This window comes from Syngnathoides biaculeatus, chromosome 4 (genome assembly GCF_019802595.1).
Source record: "Syngnathoides biaculeatus isolate LvHL_M chromosome 4, ASM1980259v1, whole genome shotgun sequence".
Taxonomy (NCBI): domain Eukaryota; kingdom Metazoa; phylum Chordata; class Actinopteri; order Syngnathiformes; family Syngnathidae; genus Syngnathoides; species Syngnathoides biaculeatus.
This window is the reverse complement of record NC_084643.1, coordinates 21,487,291-21,509,552: the sequence shown is the minus strand read 5'-3', so window position 1 is coordinate 21,509,552 and position 22,262 is coordinate 21,487,291. Positions and strand designations below refer to the sequence as shown.

Here is a 22,262-nt window from a genome sequence, read left to right as displayed (position 1 = left end):
TTAAGAGAGGATCAGCAAAGAACAGGACTCAAAAATTCCCCTGGAGATGTATGCAAACCTGGTGATAAACTACAAAAAAAAAGTCTGACCTCTGTACTGGCCAGCAAGGGACTCTTCGCCAAGTACTAAGTCATGTTTTGGTCAAATACTTGTTTCCCTAATTCATTCAAAATAATTGTAATCCTTGGTTTTAAGGCTTCTAGATTTTCTTTTCGATTTTTTTTAATATATATTCAAACTGAGCGCCACCGTGGACAATTGCCTCACAGTTTTGAAAACGAGGGTTGAAATCCCAGCCCTTGCTTTTTGAAGTTTGCAAGTTCTGTGTGGGTTTTCTCTGGGTACACCAGTTTGTGCCCACATCGCAAAAACTTGCGTGGCAGGTTGTTTGAAGACTCTAAATTGCACGACGGTGTGAATGTGAGTGTGAATGGTTGTTTGTTTATATGTGCCCTGCGATTGGCTGGCGACCAGTTCAGGATGTACACCACCTTTTGCAAAGATAGGTAGAATATGCAGCATGCCAGCGACCCTAGTGAGGAGAAGTGGTAAAGAAAATGGATGGATGGATATTAAAACTGTAATCCATTGCTGCTTTATCACCTCTAAAATGTTCCTAAACTTGGATCCATGTTATCCGATTCTGAACTACAAAAGATCATTCATGTTTCTGTCTCCTTACATCTTAACTATTGTCATTCCCTCTTCAACAACTTCAGAAAAACTTCATTATACTGTCTCCTATTAGTTTGGAATGTCACCACTGGGCTTTTGTCCGGATCAGTCTGGTATATGTGTAACCTACTTCTGCATTCAGCAAAATGGGTCTAAGCATTTCCTTATGGTTCAAGTGACACCAGCCATTAACTAAATGAAAATTCAGCAAGTTCTGCTAAAAACAATCATGTGATCAAACCGTAGTCATGCCTGAAGAAGTCCCTCCCGAAGAGAGGAAAATGTGAGTGATATAGCCAACTAGCCACAAGGTGACTGTGTAATTTTCTTATAAGCTGTGCATGTGCATGAGTAGAGGTTGAAGATGAGAAAAGCTGCACCCAAACAAAATAAACTAATAATTCAAGTGTTTTGGCCTTTTTCTATTTGTAAGACATGTAAATGTTTTGTCGGTAATAGAAGACCAATGGGACCAATCTTTCTTTGGTCCCATGGCAAAGAAAATACTGGATTTTTTTTTTTTTTTAAAAACTTTAGAAGCACACGATGGCTGCTTTCTGGACTCAAAGTGGGCAGTGGCTAGCCTTGGTGCCGCCCCGTGTGTGTTCGGCATCGCTCAGTTTGACTTGGCTACCCGGTCAACTTGGGTTCAGCTTTGCTCGGGTGTTTGGACTCAGAAAATTGGATCAAACACCAAGGCATTTTTTATGCTGATTTTTTAGACAAAGTCTAATTTGTATGACCCCCGAGTCCTTCGAAGTCTGACGTTACACTGCATTCATTTTCAAATATATGAAATGCCTCTCTTCTTTAAATGGGAAATCCACTGGTTTGCATTAACAATCTATCCAATAGCTCATGTAATATGTACTCTATTTTGACAATGTGATGTTAAATCCTCTGTCATTTAATCGTGTTTTGAGAAGATTTTGATTGACAATTACGAATTTTCAGAGGCGCTGCCATTTTCACGAGTCACATGACCTACGTACGCAGATGTGACGTGTTACGTGCCGCAACAAAGGCTCGATTACACGGGACACCATTTATGCCCAGCACTGATTTCTCGGATTTATCCTCATCTGATGAAGAAATAGCAGTATCGGTTGATCGGGAAGACGGAGCAATACTTCCATACACAGCTGTAAGCGGTCCAGCTCCGCTCACGGCTGTGTATGGAAGTAGTCCTCCATGTTCCTGATCAACCGAGCAGCCGAACCGCTAACGGCTGTGCCGCTCACAGCTGTGTATGGAAGTATTCCTCCATCTTCCCCATCAACCGAGCGGCCGAGCAGCTCACCGCTATGTATGGAAGTATTCCTTCGTCTTCCCGATACTGCTATTTCTTTATCAGATGAGGATAAATCCGAGAAATCAGCGCTGGGCATAAATGGTGTCCTGTGTAATCGAGACTTTGTTGCGACACGTAACACGTCACATCCACGCAGGTAGGTCATGTGACTTGCGAAAATGGCAGCGCCCCTGAAAATTCATGTCAATCAAAATCTTCTCAAAACACTATTAAATGACAGAGGATTTAACATCACATTGTCAAAACAGAATACATATTCCATGACCTACTGGATTGTTAATTGTTAATGCAAAAACCAGTGGATTTCCCCTTTAATGCCACACATATAGTCGTTATGTAGTGTTTTTTGCAAATTATTTTGCAATGTGTTGGTCTTATGAAGAGGTGGATTATTTCACTGAACACCCACTTCCGAAAATTCATTGCGTGCCACTGGTATGACCCAAATAATACTGAATAGCTTCTCAGAGATGTCATGTTTTGTCTGTGTGTGTGTGTGTGTGTTTATTTAGTCAAAATAAATCAGTTGGCATTTCCTTATGAAATATAAAGTCAAAGACAAAGCAGTTTTTGTCATTTCCAGGGTTGACTGCTAAATACATCATGTTGACAAAGTTGACTGCAATAATACTCTTTATGTTTTTAGATTAATGAAGTTGTCTGCTCCAGTTACATAGAGGAGATCAAAAACTTTTATACTTCCAAAAAATGGCAATCTGCCATACTTCTAGATGTTGAAGATGTTCAGATATAGAATGGAATGTATGCTCATGGGTTCAGGTCAGACCTGGGAAAATTCCCAGTGGTCAATTCATGTGTAATGTTGAAGCCGCAATACAAATAAACAAGGGCGGAAAGATAAATACTCCAGAGAGGAAGGACCCAGTAAACAGTATGTGTCAGTTAGTTGTCTATAGTTCAGCTGTGACAATTACTCCAGTAGAAACCTCTATATACCTGGGAAGCCATATTCTACCAAAGGTTCAAGATTCAACACCTCCTAATTGATTAAAAAAACACAAGATGGCAAAGAACTTATGCAGAAGAATTAGTCTGCATTGGTCAAAGGTCACCAAGGCATGGATGCTAGGATTCATGTTTCAGCTCACGATTAGCTCATTGTCTTGGTATTTCCTTTGCGCTAGACTGGCTTGCCGTACTGGGGTTAGCGCCACTTAGGAAGGCCGTAGCTCCTCAAGATGCTCCCGAAGCACACCAATCATCCAGTTGCACAAATCTCCAAGTATAGATAATTATTGCCACGATTACACACCAAAGTGTGGCTGGGTGGGTCACCAGGATAACGCTTCCAGATGATAATGCAATGCACATGCGATGTGGGATGGGGTCCAGATGTCTTTTATAATGGAAACATTGACTCAAGACTTTCATCACCCGGCTTTACTTCAGACATCTAAGACCTTTTGGGAAACCATTACATCAACCTCTGCACATTTCAGAGTTTTATTTACTCCTAGAGTGCAGAAAAAAAACAACACTGCAGCAAACTACAAGTAAGCACAGTAGTTAATAAAGGAAGAAAATACTATACGTATCATAGATTTTACATGAGAAGACCAGGATCTGGTGCTGGTTTAGTTATTTGAGCACTGCAGTTTTCTCATTACATTGGAATGTGATTTAATGAGGCCTGTATAGTGAAGAGGAAGATCACACACTGAGTTTGGAGGTAATTACTTTGATGCTTACTGTTCAGCTTAGAAATCAGTAGGACCTGAAAATGTCCAGGCAGAAAACTTTAATTGTTACAAGTGCCAGCACCACACATGTTCCAGTTAAACATTACTTCACTGACACACTCTCACTGTAGGCAATGTGGAAATGATTCTTATACACTCAGAGAGTATGGGTGCTACTGACCAACTGTCAACCGTGCAAAGTTGTGGAAAGCCAAGAAATGATGACCGATGCTTGTATTTTACTTTCCAAAATCATTCCATTAGGTTCTCGTCTGCTCTCCTCCTCATGGGTCTAGCCAAAGAAAATATTTACTTAATTCTTATCTCGAGACTCAATTTAATTAATTAACCACACAGGCAGGCTCTTGTCCTCCTCAATATTTGTAGCTGTTTGTTTGTGTCAAATTTATAGTTCATCAACATATTCTTTCTATCGTAAAAGCCTTAACCTAGTCCTTACCAGAGACTAGTGCGATTATATTAAAAGTGACAAAGAGTGTTTAGATCATTCTCAAGCTGTACCTCCACGTGATTGGGAAGAATGTTGAGAAATTTAAATCCAGGGATCCTCTTGTCGCTGCACACCACTCCCACATCTTCACTGTGCTTACAGTCCGAAACACCAATCCCATTGGAGGGACACAGCGCCAAAGTCTTTTCTTTGCCAGTACAATGAAGATTGTCAAACCAGATGGGTCCTGATGGGGGAAAAAAATTATTATTCATCAATGCCACTTTGAGCTGGGGGGAGGATTAGTAGTTGTGGAATCAACAGAGGAAAAATCTACTCAAGGTGAGAAAACTATGGAAGATTCGTCACAAACCAAATTTCAAATACTGGTGACATTAAACAGCCAAGATAGAAACAGGGCTGGATATTTTTTTCTTGGTTATTTACCGTTAATTTGTTGAGATTTATACTGTATGTATTTCATGTGCTTGTTTTAGCCAAGATGCGTTTTGAATACATTCCAGAATCCACAGGCTACAATAACCACATCACCATCAACTACCTTCTCCTTTCCCATATTTTGATGATGGTGACCAGGAAACTGCTTCCACATAGCCCAGCTCCCGGCACACCACCTGTGCAGCGTGGATGGTGAAGTCGTCATCACAGACAGTTCCCCATTGGCTGTTGTAGAAAACCTCAACACGACCCTCATTGTGCTTTCTCTTGTCCCCTGCCAGCCTGAGCTGAATCCTGGGCGTGTCGGGAGTGAGCTGGGGAGCAGAGTACTGCTCTTGCTCTGGCTCTGGGTAGCCTGGTGGGTAGCCGAGTTGCTCATACTGACCTAAAACCAGGTCCAGTAGAACTAACAGGCAGCAGCAGGACAGGTACTGGATGGGCAACATTTTGGTCAGACCTGAAGAGGATGGAGAGAATTGATTTTATACTCAAATAGTACAGCAATACAAGAGAGGAAAAACTTCTACAGTTAAATGTTAAACCAATCAAAAAATTTTATACTTCCAAAAAATATTTTGTTTCAGAGAATGTATGTTAGGTTTAGTCCTCCAATGATATAATATCAAAGCACAAAACAAATGCGCATGGTTTAGTAGTCAGTACTGTCACCCTGACAGCAGTCTGAATGTTGACTAGCTCTCTCCGACAACTAGGCGCAATTTCTTTTGTCCGCAGCGGGACTTAAACTATGACTACTGCTGCCCAGATATAATGAAACCGCCATTCGTCTTGATGATGACATAATTACTAGGGCTTTCCAGTATTAGAAAGTATCAGAATATGGAATGTGTTCATTTGCATCAATGCATTTCTTTTTAAGTTATTTAAATCCTTCAACACACCAGCAAAGGCTGGGTGCTCTGTAATTTTCATATATACAGGAATATATATTTTGGCCAAACTCTGCTCAGTCGGTCACTCCCTCTTTTCTACAATGACAGTAGGATTCCAGTCTTTATCCCTTATTCCTTACAAACACAATGCTTTTAAAGGTTTCAAATGTTGTCTATGTGTGTGTTTGTGTGTGAGTGAGTGCGTGCATGAATCCTGCAGAAATAAAACATTCTAAAATAAAATTGTCACAGAATTGTATGATACTTCAGTGTGGAACTAGTGAAAACATGTAAAACAGAAAGGAGACGGTTGAAACAAGGGAGGAATTAATTCAAGACAAGTTTTGTTAGTGTTCAGCCCAACAGATTTCAAAGTTTAAGGCATGCCTCCCTTGGGGGCACCAGAAGATCTTGGAGGATTTCTAGCAGTGTGGGGAAAAAAGAAAAACCCTGAAGCTCTGTTAAAAATGACTTTTGAGGGTTTTTTTTTTTTGTTCCAGAAGTCAGCTGTAGCGTGAGCGACGGCAGCTGAATACCGCTGAAAAATTCCGTTGTACTGCTCTGCAACTAGTTTTCCTGAGCGGACTACCATCTGCAATTAGTTTGGCTGCAATTCTACATGTTGAATCACAAGTGAATGACATCCCAACAAAACAGACATTACAATCAGTCAAATCCCACAGTGCTTCACATGTATTATGATATATTTTTTTTAATATGTTATTATTATGTACAGGGCAGTAACTGAATGTGGGCTATCATTGCCAGCAGCCTCTGAAACATCCACTTCCTCCTTTCTTGCCACCCATTATCGCTCTTTGTATTCCCCGCAAATAGAAATATACCAACAGTGACAAGGGTGGACAACTTTTCCCTTGATAACCACATCAAGTTGCTTGTAGTTTAATAAAGCAATACAGGTGGAGCTTATAAATGTTGCAGCTAGTTGGTAGGGGTGCGAGGGTCAGTCACCAACTGTTTTTATTCACGCTTGTTCAGTTCTGTCCAGCTGTGTCTCTCGGTGAACGGCTGGCTTAAGAGATGAGAGTCTATAGTGAGTGCAAATTAAAAATTTGGATTTTCATGGAGCCAGCACAGCGGGCCCGCGGTCAGAACATCTGCCTAAAAGTTGAGAAGGCCAAGTTTGAATTTCAGCCCAAACGCTCCTATGGGGAGTTGGGGGGGGGGGGTTCCTCTGGCTATTCCAGCTTCCTTACACATTTCATGTTAAGTTAACTGAGCCAAACTCGTTTTCATCGCAGTCCATGTCAAAGTTACGACAGCACTTGGAGCGCAGGTTATAACTATAAAGCAACTTAAATATATAACCAATGGTGTTATTATACTACTGGTTTGGTCTGTAATAATAGATAAACAAAATGGATAATTGTTCTCCTGCCGGTGGCGGATTTTGGGGCGATTGGGTGAAACTGGTGGACCGCCCTGGATCCCTTGGGATGGATGGTATGGATCTCTTAGATGTGTACATAGACACACACCATAGGGACTATTTGGCTTGGTGCGGGGCCACTCCCTTATTGCTATAAATAACCCTTCTGACCTTGTGAACTTCTTGAGATGCACCCCCTGCCCCTCCTTTGCGGTTTCTACAGATGTTTAGAACGCACACAACCACTCCCAACCACAGTCCAGTTGCACAACTGTTTCTATTCTCTTGTCCTGTTTGCTTCCCCTCACGTTTCTGCCCCGGTAATGCCTTGTCCTATCCTACATTGTCCTGTTCTTCCCTCACAGGGTGTACCACCACTGTTCTGTATAAAACTCAAACCCATTGAGACATTGTAGGCTGCATATAATGCTTTATTTTGTGTTTTTCTAACAGCTATGCCCTGTTTTTTTCTTGTTTTTCTCTCTGTCCTCTCCTTTAAAACCTCATTGTCCCTGATTTAGATGTTCAATACATCTCCATCACAATATAAAGAATTATACTGACATTATTAAGAAAAACTTCACAGTTGCAGAGTAAAAGTGTTCTGCTATAAAAGGGACACACCTCCTTCATCTTGTCTGATCTAACTGCAAAAAAGAAAATGTTGTATGCAAATATTTTATTTTGATGAAAGAAAAATATAATTTCTTTGTCTTTATTATAAAAAAATAATCATCATCATCAATAATTACAGTTGAAAAGCTTACATTGTGGGTATTTGGACAATTTTAAGTTATTAAGGTCCCAAAATAATTAAGAGTTTATTAAAAATCATTACTGGTTAATTTGATAATCAAGTAGTTGTTTAATTGTTGCACTACTAAATGCTACGTGATCAAAGTTACGTATCCACCTTGGATTTGGTTCAGGGTTCTGTACAGTAAGGGAATAAATGCAAAATACTGCTCTTCTTTCATGTAAACGGACAAGGAAAGATTTAATGACATTTCAAATGAAACATCAACAGCTTAACATGTTTCTTTTTGGGAAAAAGCAATATCAACTGTCTTCTTTTGAGGAAAAAAAGCTCAATTGTGCAACAGTAACTGTTTGAGCAGTTTGAATTATAGCCTGGAAGAGGTTACTTAAAATGTCTCCCAGTTGTGTTTGTACCGAGTTAGTTTATTGTTTATGTCCACTATCCACAGAAGTTGAGCTGGACTATGTTTACATACTAGGCTTGTGGTTTGAGTGTGAGATAGTTGTACTTCTTGTCCTTTACTATGGGCGTTCAGCGTTTGCAGGGGGCAGAACAATTTTGTGAAATCCACTTGTGATTTTTTTTTCCTCAAGTGTTTTGAAAAGTGGCGGCTCAGTCGGCCACAGGTCTTGCCACAATTAAAATTTTTGAATCACTGGTGCACACCGTTACATAGTGCAGCCAATCAAAAAGCACACATGCTTTAACTAATGCAAAAAATACTGTACATTTCCAGGTTTTATGTGAGACACGCAGAACAACCGCTGCGCCCCTAGCCAAATAATGTGAGCGTATAAAGGATCAACTAGTGTTCCACAACAATATTTAACTATATTCATAATGTACAATGTGTTTCTGGATGGAAAAGGCGAAACTTGTGACCAAAATGTATGCCAACGGTACATATACACTGGCTATGTTAAAATGAAAGGAGTCAGTAAAATGGCTATAAAATATCCACTTGTAGCGCCGAAGAAAAGGAGTCAGACACAGGAACAAACCTTGTTTTATTGGAAGACATCAACCAACTACTCGCATAACGGCGGGAACTCTCTACTTCCTGACTCCGGAAGTGTAACAACAAAAACAGTCCGTGCGGAACCCAACAACCTAACTCGAGGTCCCGCAGGTGAATTATGTAAACACCACACAAGCCCCCCCAGAATTCACCCATAGACAAAATCCCTGTGCCGTGGAGGGATGACGACCCGACCCCGGCGGGTGTGCACTGCAGGGGCCGAGGTGGGCGGGGCCGCACTGTCCATTGAGTCAAAGGACAAGGGCCCAGGAGGGGTCGAGGGCCAACCCCAAAGGCTGGGCAATGTCCAGGTGCTCGGGTTTGACCCTGTCCACGGAAACAGTCTCGGGTCAACCGCCAATGTCCACGAGCAGGCTCTTATCCCCGCGCTCCAGGACCCTGAACGGGCCGTCGTATGGGGGAGCAGGGGTCCATGGTGGGCGTCATGTCGAATGAAAACAAAATCTGTAGAGTGCATGCAGCGGGGCAGCTGGGGTACCATGTTGCGACGTGGGAACTGGCGTGAAACCTTTGGCGGCCTCCAGCAGGGAGGACCGTTGCCTGGCTGCAGACCAAGGCGCCGTGGCGACTGGGATGAATTCGTCAGGGACCCGCAGCGGCTGGCCGTAGATGAGCTCGGCGGACAAGGACATCAGGTCCTCCTTGGGGGCGCTTGAGGCCGAGCATGACCCACGGGAGCTTATCCAACCGGTTGTGTCCGTCAAGCCGGCACACAGGGCTGCTTTCGTGGAGCGGTGGAACCGCTCGCAGAGACCGTTTGCCTGGGGGTGATAAGCGGTAGTGCGGTGCAGCTTGAACCCCGAACGCTCAGCAAATGCCGTGAACTCACGGCCTTCCAATAGGCAACGGAAGTGGCGGATTGTCAGCCAGAGGCCGAGCAGCTCCCTATCGAATGTGCTGTATTTGCGTTCCCTGGGGACCAGCTGACGGCTGAAAAAGGCAAGCGGTTGCCAGGCGCTGCCGACCAACTATTCGAATACGGCCCCGATGGCGGAGTCTGATGCGTCAGTAGTGAGAGCGACGGGGGCCCCGTGGGACGGGTGGGCCAGCATAGCGGCACGACTCAGCGCGGCCTTCGTAGCCTCGAAGGCTTCCACCCTCTCGGCCGTCCATTCAGTGTCCTGGTTGGGGGCCTTGCCTTTAAGAGCCTCATACAGCGGGCGCATGGTGTGGGCCGCCCGGCGGATGGACCAGTGGTAGAAAGTCACCATCCCCAGAAACTCCCGGAGCCCCTGAGTCGGGGAAAAGCGGAGATGGCCTCCACCTTTGCTGGAAGGGGGGCAGCGCCGTTCTTGTCGATGAAGTGCCCAAGGAACTGGATGGAGGGCACCCCAAAAACACACTTCGCTGGGTTGATGATCAGGCCATTCTGCTCAAGTCTTGTGAAGAGGTCGTGGAGGTGCATCAGATGTTCTTCCTCCGAGGAGCTGGCGACGAGGATGTCATCCAAATAGACGAACACAAAGGGCAAGTCTCTGAGCATATAATCCATTAAACGTTGGAAAGACCCTCAGAATCCTCAGAAACTCGAACAGGCCATACAGTGTGATTACAGCTGTCTTGGGGACGTCTGAGGGGTGCACGGGAACCTGGTGATACCCGGTCACCAGGTCGACCTTGGAGAACTGGATTTTGCCCGCCAGGTGGGCCAAGAAGTCCTGAATGTGTGGAACAGGGTAGTGGTCGGGTGTAGTGGCGTCGTTAAAGCGGCGGTAGTCACCACACGGTCGCCACCCGCCACTCGGTTTAGGGACGATGTGTAGCGGCGAGGCCCACGGGCTATCCGAGCGCCGCACGATGCCCAGGCGCTCCATGTTGGCAAACTCGGACTTAGCGACTGCTAGCTTCTCGGGGTCGAGCTGTCGGGCTCTAGCGTGAATCAGTGGGCCCTTGGTCTCGATGTGGTGCTCGACTCCATGTTTAGTTGTGGCAGGAGAAAGTGGGCCATGTCAAGCCAGGGAACTCACCAAGGAGGAGCTGATACTTGGTGCCATCTAAGAGTGAACTGGAGAGACCGCCATAAGTCGCCTCATTGCGACACAGGCAACCGTGGAGAAAGTCAGTGCATCCACCAGACGGCCCTTCTTAACGTCCACGAGCAGCCCATGGGCACAAAAAAAAAAAAAAAATCAGCGCCGAGGAGAGGGAACGAGAGGTCGGCAGTGACAAAGTCCCATGTGAAGGGCTGACCACCGAAACATGAGTCCGCAGTCTTTATGCCGTAAGAGCGGATAGGGGAGCCATTAGCGGACAGTAGGGGTGGCCCTTGAGTCCCGCCAGCGGCATCCTCCGCAGTGGCAGTCAGGTCGCTCCTCTGGGCACCGGTGTCACAAAGGAATTAGCACCCGGAAAGGGTGTCCTTGACGAACACCAGCAGGCTCTTCACGCCCACGCTCATAGCCGCTGCGCAGCGCGGGCTATGGCATTTCCCGCCCCATCGTAGTTGCAAGGGGCGCGGCACCTATTCGCTTTCACTCCAAAACGGGCGTGGAAGTAGCACAAGCCTGTGCCAGCGCGGCCGTCGGTGGCGATGGGGCCCCTGCTGGGTGGCACCCCAGCGCCCAGGGGCGAGTAACTGCGCACCGGGGCCAGCACCTCAGGGGAGAAGCGCTGGGTGGCCAGGAAGACACGGTCGGCCTCCTCAGCCAGGGCACGGGGTTCAGTGATCGAAGTGTTAGCGAGCGCTGTCTGAACATGCGGCGGCATGTGTCTGAGAAACAGCTCCATGAAAAGAAAGTTGGGCTCCTCCGCGCCCAGCAGGTTTAGCATAATTTCCATGAGTTCAGAAGGTTTGCTGTCCCCCAGTCCATTAATAGCCAAAAGACGTCGGGCTCGCTATGGCCGTGAAAGCTCGAAAACCTTGAGGAGGTGAGCCTTGAGCCCAGCATATTTATCTCGGGCAGGGGGAGATGTGATGAAACTCACTGCTCTGGCCACCGTTGAGCTCCCGAGGGCTGAGACGACGTGGTAATAACGCATGGTATCATCCGAGATCCCGTGGAGGGCGAATCGAGCCTCCGTCTGCGCGAACCCCGCTGTCGCAGACGTCTCCCAAAACTCCGGCAATTTGATGATGGCGTTTGCCATGTTCGGTTCAGTCTCGGAAATGCCGGGGTCACAAGTATAGCGCCAAAGAAAAGGAGTCGGAGGCGGAGTGTTGAACACAGGAACAAACCTTGTTTTATTGGAAGACATCAAGCGACTACTCGCATAACGGCGGGAACTCTCTACTTCCTGACTCCGGAAGTGCAACAACAAAAACAGTCTGTGCGCAACCCAACAACCCAACTCGATGTCCCGTGGGTGAATTATGTAAACACCACACACTCTTGTTTTTATTCTTACCCACACTATTTAGCAACCTACTTCATCATTAATTATTAACCTATCTTTTCATGGCTTTCTAAAGGTGATAAACTCCAATATACTGCATATTGTGCATCAAAAGCCTATATGGGTGTCTAAATCAGTGAGCCATATTCCCCAGTCAGTGTATAAATCTTTTTACACACTTGAGCCCCCACAAGTCTCGAAAGCCTCGGAGCACGTGAGCAGTGCTGGGGTATGTTGGTCACTAATATCTTTACACAATGTTCCAGTCCAACCAGGTTTGACCCAATCGCTCAGTGTGCAGAAGGCCTTACCCTGTGCCGCAATGTCTTAGTGACTGTAAATCCAAAGTAGCCCGGGGGAACTTGAGCACTACTCCTGGTTAGACAAAAAAAGTAACCTCGCTATGTCCTTTCTTGGTTCTCCCAAGAACATTTTCAAAGATGTTTCAGTGAACATTTTTTTTTGGGGGGGCAATTCGTTGTTTTTTTTCCCCCCACCATCAGCGTGTAGAGCGCGTGAATGCAACGTGATTTGTGAAGACATGATAGTGGTTTGTGATTGGATGAGCGTTTTGGGGGTTGTGATTGGATAAGCACACAAGGGAAGAGATTGGGGAAGTTCACACGTGTGAGTAAGAGACAAGGGAGACTGTGACGAGCAACTTTTTCTTTTGCCGTGGTTTGTTGGTTTATTTTTTTAATCACAGCTTTTGTGATTTGAACATTTCATGCTACTACATCATGATGCCAGTTTGAATTCGAATAATCGTATGACCCTGCTTTATGGTTCTCTAATCATGCCATCATATTCAATTATTGGAGCAACATGTAGTCATGCTCATCTTTATGCTTTGAAAAGAAGACAAGGAAGATTTGTGGGCAAGCTTACATGGGGCACATATAATGATGCAAAAGCTTGGATCAGGCCCATGGGCTTGCTCTTGAGTTGAACACTTGTGCGCTCAAGTATTGTAACTGTTATCTTGTGAATTCTTTGTATACAGTATACAGAAGAGGGGACTGACATTTTTCAGAGACGTTATGAGACAACGCACTTGCTAACCTCTACAGCAACAATTCCCAACCTTTATTGAGCCAAGGCACATATCTTACATTTCTGCCATAAAATAGAAGAGCATTTATGTAGTCTGTCTGTCTTTATATGGCCCTGCCATAGATAGATGAACAAAGATACATTATTTATTGTAAATTAATAATCCTACTGATCATTAAAAAAAACAACCTAAAACATCAATGCCACAGATTTCACAAAACAATCAGTTTAGTTAAAAGCTCAACAGCTACTGTATGTACCTAAATCTTACAGCTGTAGGCTTTCTACTTGTTCAATGTAACGTGGCAGTGGTTGCACAAGCGACAAACAACGTTACAAAATTAACAGATGGAAGCTACTTCCAATGAGATGGCAAATTTTGGGGGGTTTTAAGTCTCAATCTACTGTATAAACTTTGTTCAAACTGTAGAACACACGGGAAAATTACAAAACATTCCTGGGGAAAAAACGTTTGAAAATAAAAAGAGCAAGATTCACAATGAAACACGTTTACTTTTTTCCCATTATCATTAAGTCTGCTGACTGTTTAACTTGCTAACTTTATAGAGTTAGCAAGTGTTTTGCACCCTGAATAAAAACACTGCTTGAAAGCTACACATTACTATTAAACTAGTCCCACCTGCTCCTACATAAGGACATCTTTAGTTGCAAAGGTCAAAAGTATAGTCCTGTACTTTTGCATTATTGTATATTTTAATACAATGTGTGATTTAAACCTGCCTCCGGAAAAGAAAAAAATTGTAAAATTCATGTTGGACTCGCAATGGGCTAATGACTGAATAAACCTTAAAAATTGACTTACTAAGAGATGAATTTACACTTTATTCCTTAATCTATTTCAGAAGGCAAAAAAATGATCATAAATCAAGTGTAAAGTTTTAATGTATTTTCTTTAGCTTTTGCAACGTCCCCAAAACTTTCCCTTCTTATTCAACGATTCATCAGGAAAATCAGTGACCGCCAAAATCACACCACGAATGTTGCTTTTTGTTTGAAATCCAAGATGTGTAGTAACATATTTACGCAAGATGTAACAACTTGGATGTCAAGATAGTGGAAATTGAAGAGTATTTTATGTCTGCCTTGAATGCAGAATTACAACATTGAGATGTATTATGGCCGGACTTAGGTAAACTTACTTTGGTTCCTTCTTGTCGGCGTCTAGGTCCAGTTGAGCAGGCTGCGGTAAGAGGGAAGCCCTGCGCGAACAAATCAGTCAGAAGTCTTTTCTTCTTCCAGAAAACTTTCCCTCCCTGAAGTAAATTGCAGGCTTTGGTCCCTAACGCCCACACTCACATTTACGATGACCTCACCGAAGATGGCCCCATTGGCCCGAGACGTGTAGACTCACACCGAGACAAGGACCATGAACGCAGCAATGCTGCTTTCAAATGCCGTCGCGGTGAAGGGAGCTGACAAGGTTCGCAATGGTTTAAGTGACCGCCGCGAGCTATGTTTATTATTCGAATACCCACGATGCCGTAATTTTGGAAACGAAAAAAATAAAGTATATACTATTGACGCTCATCCCCCCCCCCCCCCCCACACACACACAGATACACACACATACACAAAACGAAATGCGTGTTGGTAAGGTAACATCGGGTCCAGGATGGTGCATTCAAACACTTGTAAAAAAAAAAAAGCCAATAATATTCACTAATTGCAGCTCTTACTGGACAAAATGATTGGTAATAGGCTATTGCTGCATTTTCTTATTTTTCGTCGCCATTCGGTAAATTTCAGTGGATGTGAACGAAAGAGACAGAACGCGAGACGACGGATGGGATTGACTGAACCGAGCTCTAATTTGCTGCCACCTTGTGTTAGGCCTTCATATTTTTTATTAATACGATGAACACGCACAAAACAGATTTTTTTTTGGACGTGAAGTTTTTGGTTCTCAGGGAAAATTTGTACAAAGAAAACCAATTAATCCTTCGATTTGATGAGCATCACTGCTATTGGCAGTAAAGACATGAAAGACAATAGCTTGGAAGAATAATTTTACACACTATTTAATGTACACACTATTTAAATACACGTATAGTTTACCTCTTAAATACAAAGCGTGTCAAGTCTGTACATTCAAGAACAGAACTCGATTTAAAAGCCATCTGCTTTGGTTCCACGAAATACTTCAATTTGGCTTCGACAATGGTGGACAGCAATGTCATTATTGATTTTCTTCTTGAAGTCATGGCTGTGGAAAAAATGAATAGAAAATAAAAGTTCCCATTCATAGCAATCTCACACATGATTGAAAAGTATCAGTTGGGATGCAGAACTTACCGCGTAAGGCACATCTAGTGGCTGATTTTCTGGCCTCTGCCACTCATGATTGGATAATATCTTGAGCACAACTAAGCGAAAAGCTACAATCAAGACTCCTAATGAATTTCCCAACATGGCCTCAGGAGGAAGTTGAGAATATGGCAGAGACCCATTGGTATTTCCTTTCCTATCACAGATTGGGTGAATGATAGTCATTCTCTCTCCAAAAAAAAAATCACGAGGCCGATTAAGTAGGAGGGGGGCTGAGTACTTACAGGACAAAGAAGAGTTTTTCATTAATGCCGGAGATACAGGCTGCAATGCAAAGTGTCATTAAGCTCCCTCCCAACCAGACATGTTGGGGTTTCAGAAGTTTACGCAGTGAACCAGCGGAGCAGGGCACAAGGAAGACGGCCATTCCTGCTGCCCACTGAATACCAGACAAATCAATATAAACACAAAACACTCACATATAGTGTTTCAAAAAGGGCACGTATTGTCTCGGCCCCATGAAATGTACAATGGGTAAAAAACGAATAAAAGAAAATCACATTTGTGACATATGAGATTATTCATTCGAGACTGATATTTAAACTTTGGTTGTGTTAGGTCACCAACAACAAAATAAATAAAAATACTACACTAAAAATTATGTTTCTCATGTTCCTGTAGATGAAGTTGTACCTGTGTAGCAAAAAGAACGCTGGTGATGATTCCAATCCAGCTGTGCAAGGAGTATAAATTTGGGATATTTGAGACATTGTGATTTCCAAAAACGGCACAAAGTCCAATAACTGAAAGAATCAGCGCCACGAGCATCAGTGCAGCATGTAGAAGCTTCCAAGGAAGCTTATTCTCACCCCAAGTCAGAGGGACACGGTACAAAACAGCTCCTGCAGGGAAGAGGATTAGGTTCTGTCAAAAAATCACCTTAAATGTCCATTGCCTGTGAAAATAATGCACTCTACAATTCCTGTTTGGATTTTTGTTGGCTTTTTTGAGACCACAACAAAAGAGTGCTAGCGATGGTCATAAAATGAGAATGAATATTTAAAATAGAAGAATAGAATGTAGACTGCAAAGTGCCACACATCATCCTGTCCTCCGTTACCACGCTCATGCCTCCATTAAGTAGTAGTAAATGTTTTCTTAAGATGCTATTGAACTGGTTAATTTTAATTGACACTGGTATGACAATTAATAGTGTTACTTAAAATTGTTTCTACAGTTAATCCATGTTCTTTTGAGTATGACATTTGGACTCTGAGTGGGATTATTTTAATTATAATTGACCCCTATCTGAAAAATATGTTGTGAAATTTGAAGTCAACCATTGTCACGGACTGCGGTTGATTTCTGAAGCGGGACTCTGCAGCTTACTCTGCATAATAAAGGCCAGAATTTAGCACCGAAGAGACTAGACTAGAAGAGACAGCTATTATTTTCTCACACCAATGCCACAGTGTGTGACTGAATTGATGCAGTATTTATTTATTTTTTTACTCACAAGGTTGTTGACATTCATTTGACTGGCAAAAAAAAAAAACAAAAAAAAAACATGCACAAAAGGAGTACTCTGTCTTCATGGCATTTCGGTTGAGTGAATTGTGAAATGAACTAGCTATTCTAACCTAACAGATCATTGACACAGCAGCAGGTACAGTACATGCCAATTGTGTCATTGTTTCCCAGTGAATTACTCTCATGATGTTTACCACTAGGTGTAGCCATGAACGTTACTTTATCATTCTAAGGAAAGTCCCGTGAAGAAGTATTGGAACCCTTTGCAAATACTTACATTTTTGCCTACTTTTCCAACTTTAATGTTTAAGATCGTCAAACAAATGTAAATCTAATTAAAAAAATAACCCAAGTGAACACTAGAATGCTGATTTTCAATGATGATTTCATTTATTCAGGGAAAACGTTTCAGTTTCCTGGTGCTATGTGGAAAAAGTAATGCTGCCCAAAAAATACTAACTGGCTGGGCGTGTTTTCTTAAAGTGGCAACGTGTCTTTTCACGTCTGTGGAGATATTTTGGTCAACTCTTCCTTGCAGGATTATTTGACTTCCACAAATTGAGGTTTTTGAACATAAATGGCAGTGCATTTAAACTGGATTCAAGTTTGTACTTTGACAAGGGCACTACAAAATCTTCACTTTTTATTGATTTTTTTAAGGCAGAAGTTGACTTGCTGGTGTGTTTTTTTTTTATTGTTATCCTGCTGCATGACCCAAGTGCGCTTCATCTTAAGATCACAAACCGATGGCTGAACATTGTCCTTCACAATTTTCTGTTAAATAGAAGAATTTATGGATCCATCAATCAGAATCACAAGTTGTCCAGGTCCTGAAGGAGCGAAGCAGCCCATGACCATCACACTACCACCATGTTTGACTGTTGGTATGATGTTCTTTTTCTGAAATGCTGCACTACATTTACATCAGATGTCACAATACATACGCCTTTCAAAAAGCCTCAACTTTTATGTCATCAGTCCATATAATCTCCTCCCAAAAATCTAGGGACCTTGCTATTTTATTTATTTGTTTGTTAACTTTTTCGTTTACTTATTTATTTATTTATTTATTTATTACTTTTTAAAACAAAAGTAATACTATTTACAATAATGTATTTTCTTTTTTAATCTTTTTGGTCAACAGTGGTTTTCACCTTGTAACTGTCATTTTTGCCCAGTCTCTTTCTTATTGCTATGATATGAACACGAACTAACCTTACCTAAAATATGACAGGCCTGCAATTCTTTTCCTTGGTGGCCTCCAGGATGAGTCATTGCTTTTCTCTTGGAGTATTCTTTGTAAGAAGGCCACTCCTGGGAAGGTTCACCACTGCTCCATGTTTTCTACATGTGAGGATGGAAGCTCTCACTATGGTAGGCTGGCTTTTTGGCCTTTTTTTATGGCTTTTTAAACCCTTTCCAGACTGATGTCATTTTTATCTGTTCTGGATTTTTTTTTCGATCGTGCCATTTTGGCTGCAGCTTTTTCAGATCTTTTGTCTGACTTGTTTTTCTTCAGGACAGATTCTGTTTAAGTGATTTCTTGATTGAACACATCTAGAGGTAATCGGGTTTTGGTGTGACCCATAAGAATCAATCTAAAATTGTGATTAGGCACAATTACTTCATGATTTGACAACGCAGGTAATTACTTTTTACACACAGGACGAGGTAAATGAAGTTTTCTACCTTAACAAATCCATCCATCCATTTTCTGTACTGCTTATCCTCACGAGGTTCGTGGGTGTGCTGAAGCCTATCCCAGCTAGTACACCCTGAACCGGTCACCAGCCAATTGCAGGGAACATATCAACAGACAACACATTCGCACTCATATTCACACCTACGGACAAGAGTCTTCAATTAACCTACCCTGCACGGTTTTGGAAAGTGGAAAGAAACCAGAGTACCATCAGAAATCCTACATGGGCAAAGGAAGGAAATGCAAAATCCTAGTAGCTGGGACCCCGGATTTGAATCCCAGTCCTCAACCCAGTGAGGCAGATGTGCTAATCTATCGACCAGTCTGCTCCCTTCCTTAATAAATAAATATTGTTAAAAAACTAAATTTTAAGTTCACTTGGTTACATGTGTCAGACAGTAACATTTTTTGATGATCTTAAGCACTAAATAGGTGAAACTATGCAAAAATATAAGAAAACAAACTGGTGTGTGGTGTGACTATCATCTGCCACACGCAGCGCAACACATCTCTTTTGCATAGCGTTTGTTATCAGTTGTGCCATTCATCCGCAGCCAACGCCTCATGTTGCAGCATGATAATTCACAGACCCATGTAACAAAGATCAGTGTGCAAATGAAATCATCAGTTTTTTGCATGCCCAACATGTCAACCATTGACCTGTTTGTGATGAATCCCAATGTGCAAACCAGTCTGGTACTGTACTGTCATCAACAACCTGATCAAGTCAAATTGATTTTAGAGGATATTTATAAAAATGTATATTTTTTGCATGTGATGAGAAATTGTACTTTGTACTGGGATTAAAATGACATATAATGAGACAGTCAGGACACAATGACACAATAGCTGAAAGCATAACACCCCATACGAAATCTGTTATACGTGATCATATTATCTGTCTGAGTGAAGATGAGAGTTGAAAAATAGAAACGAAACTCTGTACACACTTAGTTTGGATCCAGAAAAACACTCACCGTTGCCATATAGCACCAGCATACCAGTTACCATCAGGACCGGGTGCCAGTTGAACTGAAGGGAAGAGCCGTCCCATGCAAAACCGCCACGCCAGTGGCTGTTCCACAAACACACACATACCACGCTGGCAAGACCCAAGCCCATGCACAGGAAGTACCATATGTAGAAGTGGGTGATTGACATCATCCTGGACAAACTTGCACACTGAAAGAAAATGGAAACAATTGCAAGTATTATGCAGTTTCATATTTTCAAAATTTTGTCAAAAGCTTCCATGCAGGACACTTAATCCAGTATGCTTTACTATTATGTAATAAAAGAAAAAATATTCTGCGAGTTATTCAAATGCACAATATAAACATTACTCCACGATTCTAATTGTTACTAAACTTCAGTCTTTATTTTGTTTCAATTCTAAACCGTATCTTACATCACAAATGGTTATTATGAATAATAATCTACTTTTAACCTGACCCTGTCCTTTGATGACATCCCGAGTGACGTATTAAATCTGTTCCACTTCAGAGACCAGGATCTATTTTACATTTATATCTACAGATGCAGTAGTGGGTTTTCTCTGGGTACTCCTCCAACATCCACAAAACATGTACGGTATCTTATTTGAAGACTAAATTGCCCATAGGTGGTAATGTGTGTGCAAATGGTTGTTTGTTTAGAAGTGCCCTAGACTGGCAAGCGACCAGTTCAAGGTGTATCCTGGCTCTTGACCAGAGTCAATTGGGGTTGGCTCCAGAACAACACTGACCCTCGTGAGGAGAAGCGGATGGAAATGCATTTTAGAGTGGTATCATTACAAAAAAATGCATTCAATTAAAAAATGGATGGGTGTCCATATTGTTTAAATCCATCTAAAACAGTTATTCAAATGGGATTAGGGTGACAGAAAAGAATGTATGAAATGACTCCTTTTACCATTTACATTTCTGTTTACCAGATCAATTCTTGTCAAATGTATATTCACAGTATAAGAAACAAAGTAAAAATGATACTGTGGGTATTATTATGCTCAATTTCCATTGTATTTGACTTTTATTTAACAAATTCACAATTGCTATTTGACAAAAGTTTATCGAGGAATGAGTCTACTTACGTTGCCAAGAGCAGCCTTGAAACGGTGAGCAAACCTGCTACTATGCACAATTTGAGAAATAAATCATTTCCTGCACTCATGATCTATGTTAATGTTTGACACGTACATTATCGAAATACTTGACTCTTGTTTTCTGTGTAATGTAGTTCCGGTTTCACGCTGGGCTGTCTTGAAATGGGGAAGTGGAAAAACGTCAGACATAAGTGAATAGTCTGCTGTTGAATCGTGATACATCAGCTACCTAAATAAAAATTATATATATATATATATATATATATATATATATATATATTATTTTTTTTTTAACTTTAGAGGGGATTCACCAAACCATTCGGTAAACAAACTTCCCAAATATAGTGAACTGGATAAACCAAGACTAAGAGCATTTAACATATAACTGTAATTTTAACTGTAATGTGTAAATAATAATAATAAATTAATATACCTCAGTCAATGGCGCAGACCATGGATAGAGTCGTCCTGTGCACGTCAAACACTCGTAGCTAAGTGTTGCAAACGAGTGTGCTAAAAGGATAACCATTCATAAAAGAACATCATTTATCCAATTTATATATCGAAGACTTGATGCTACTACACTGTCAGCACTGCAATGTCCTCATTTGATAGAGCAAACTCGCAAAGACTCCTGGGAGTGTTTTCCTTCCTGATCCGAGAGGATGCGAGCGCGGCCTGGTGGTCAGGAGATAAGCGCAACAAGTCACGTGACTCATTGATCACTCAATCAATCAACAGAGTTGTTGTTTTCTTTTGATGAAGTGGTATATTACATCGGCAGGAAACCAGATGCGCCTAGGTTTGAGTGTCAGAGTAAAGGTTATGAAACTTTTGTACGGAGTACAGGTGTGTTTGAATGTTTATATTTTGAAAAATGTACACTACTATATGCTGTGGGATATCATGGGATAATGTATTCTCAAATCAGCTTTAGAATACGTCTGTAACACCCAAATGTGAAAATGTGAAGGGGTGCGAGAGAGAGAGAGAGAGAGAGAGAGAGAGAGAGAGAGAGAGAGAGAGAGAGAGAGAGAGAGAGAGAGAGAGAGAGAGAGAGAGAGAGAGAGAGAGAGAGAGAGAGAGATACTTTATTTATTCCTTTGGGCTTTCGGTTCGGGTGCCTCGCAGCTCACGGTGAATGGACCAAAAAGTGCAGTGTCCTCATTAGTCACGGCGGTTACGTTCCGAGAATCATGAAAATCCACAAATAATTGACACTGTTTTAAAACTCCTATGTGTGACATGTACCTTATTTTTGCGACCATAAGGCGCACTTTAAAGTCTTAAATTTTCTCCAAAATGGACGGGGCGCCTTACAATATGACAGGCCTTAAGTGTGCACCAAGTACATTTTTTGAGTGACTATTTCAATTAACTACAACCAAACTGCTGGTTTCATATGACATACACGCAAACTAGTGTGTGTGTGTGTGTGTGTGTGTGTGCGTGTGTGTGTGTGTGTTAGCATGCATGCTACCACGTGGTGGGGCTCATGAGGCAGTGGGAAAAATGTAATTTTATATATGTAAGCAGAAAAAGCTTAAATTTACCCCACACACTAAGGGGAGCAATAAG

At 42.2% G+C, this 22,262-nt stretch overlaps 2 protein-coding genes across 5 annotated transcripts in view; both read right to left on the bottom strand.

Annotated features, from left to right (window-relative positions):
* The window catches only part of loxl2b (lysyl oxidase-like 2b), a 57,280-nt gene extending 41,999 nt beyond the window's left edge, over nucleotides 1-15,281 (bottom strand). The window contains exons 1-4 of one of the 3 annotated variants that reach the window (XM_061816333.1): nucleotides 15,142-15,281; nucleotides 14,226-14,285; nucleotides 4,701-5,054; nucleotides 4,210-4,385 (exon numbers count right to left, since the gene is read on the bottom strand). In XM_061816333.1, the coding sequence (XP_061672317.1) occupies nucleotides 4,210-4,385; nucleotides 4,701-5,043 (519 nt within the window). In that variant the 5' untranslated portion in view covers nucleotides 5,044-5,054; nucleotides 14,226-14,285; nucleotides 15,142-15,281. Of the gene's footprint in view, nucleotides 1-4,209; nucleotides 4,386-4,700; nucleotides 5,055-14,225; nucleotides 14,686-15,141 lie in introns of those variants that run through there. The other 2 variants (XM_061816332.1, XM_061816334.1) reach the window with 2 other exon arrangements.
* LOC133498960 (lysosomal membrane ascorbate-dependent ferrireductase CYB561A3) lies at nucleotides 15,122-21,333 on the bottom strand. 2 transcript variants are annotated; one of them, XM_061816335.1, is made up of 8 exons: nucleotides 21,118-21,333; nucleotides 20,779-20,840; nucleotides 20,673-20,712; nucleotides 19,561-19,765; nucleotides 16,045-16,253; nucleotides 15,636-15,790; nucleotides 15,379-15,547; nucleotides 15,122-15,289 (listed from the first exon to the last, which is right to left on the bottom strand). In XM_061816335.1, exons 1-8 carry the CDS (start codon nucleotides 21,211-21,213, stop codon nucleotides 15,284-15,286), a joined length of 942 nt encoding a protein of 313 aa, XP_061672319.1. In that variant the 5' UTR covers nucleotides 21,214-21,333; the 3' UTR covers nucleotides 15,122-15,283. The 2 variants fall into 2 exon arrangements, with proteins under 2 accessions (XP_061672319.1, XP_061672320.1); XM_061816336.1 differs by lacking the exon at nucleotides 20,673-20,712 and having other exon boundaries at nucleotides 15,126-15,289; nucleotides 21,118-21,187.
* Nucleotides 21,334-22,262: the final 929 nt, after the last annotated feature.

What these genes read in the sequence shown, in the direction of transcription:
- LOC133498960 (XM_061816335.1), bottom strand. Translation starts at nt 21,213, where the DNA reads ATGGTTATCCTTTTAGCACACTCGTTTGCAACACTTAGCTACGAGTGT. An exon ending in GCGTTCTTTTTGCTACACAG is followed by an intron (nt 15,791 to 16,044) that starts GTACAACTTCAT and finishes TCTGGTATTCAG; the next exon opens with TGGGCAGCAGGAATGGCCGT. An exon ending in GAAAAACTCTTCTTTGTCCT is followed by an intron (nt 15,548 to 15,635) that starts GTAAGTACTCAG and finishes AATCTGTGATAG; the next exon opens with GAAAGGAAATACCAATGGGT.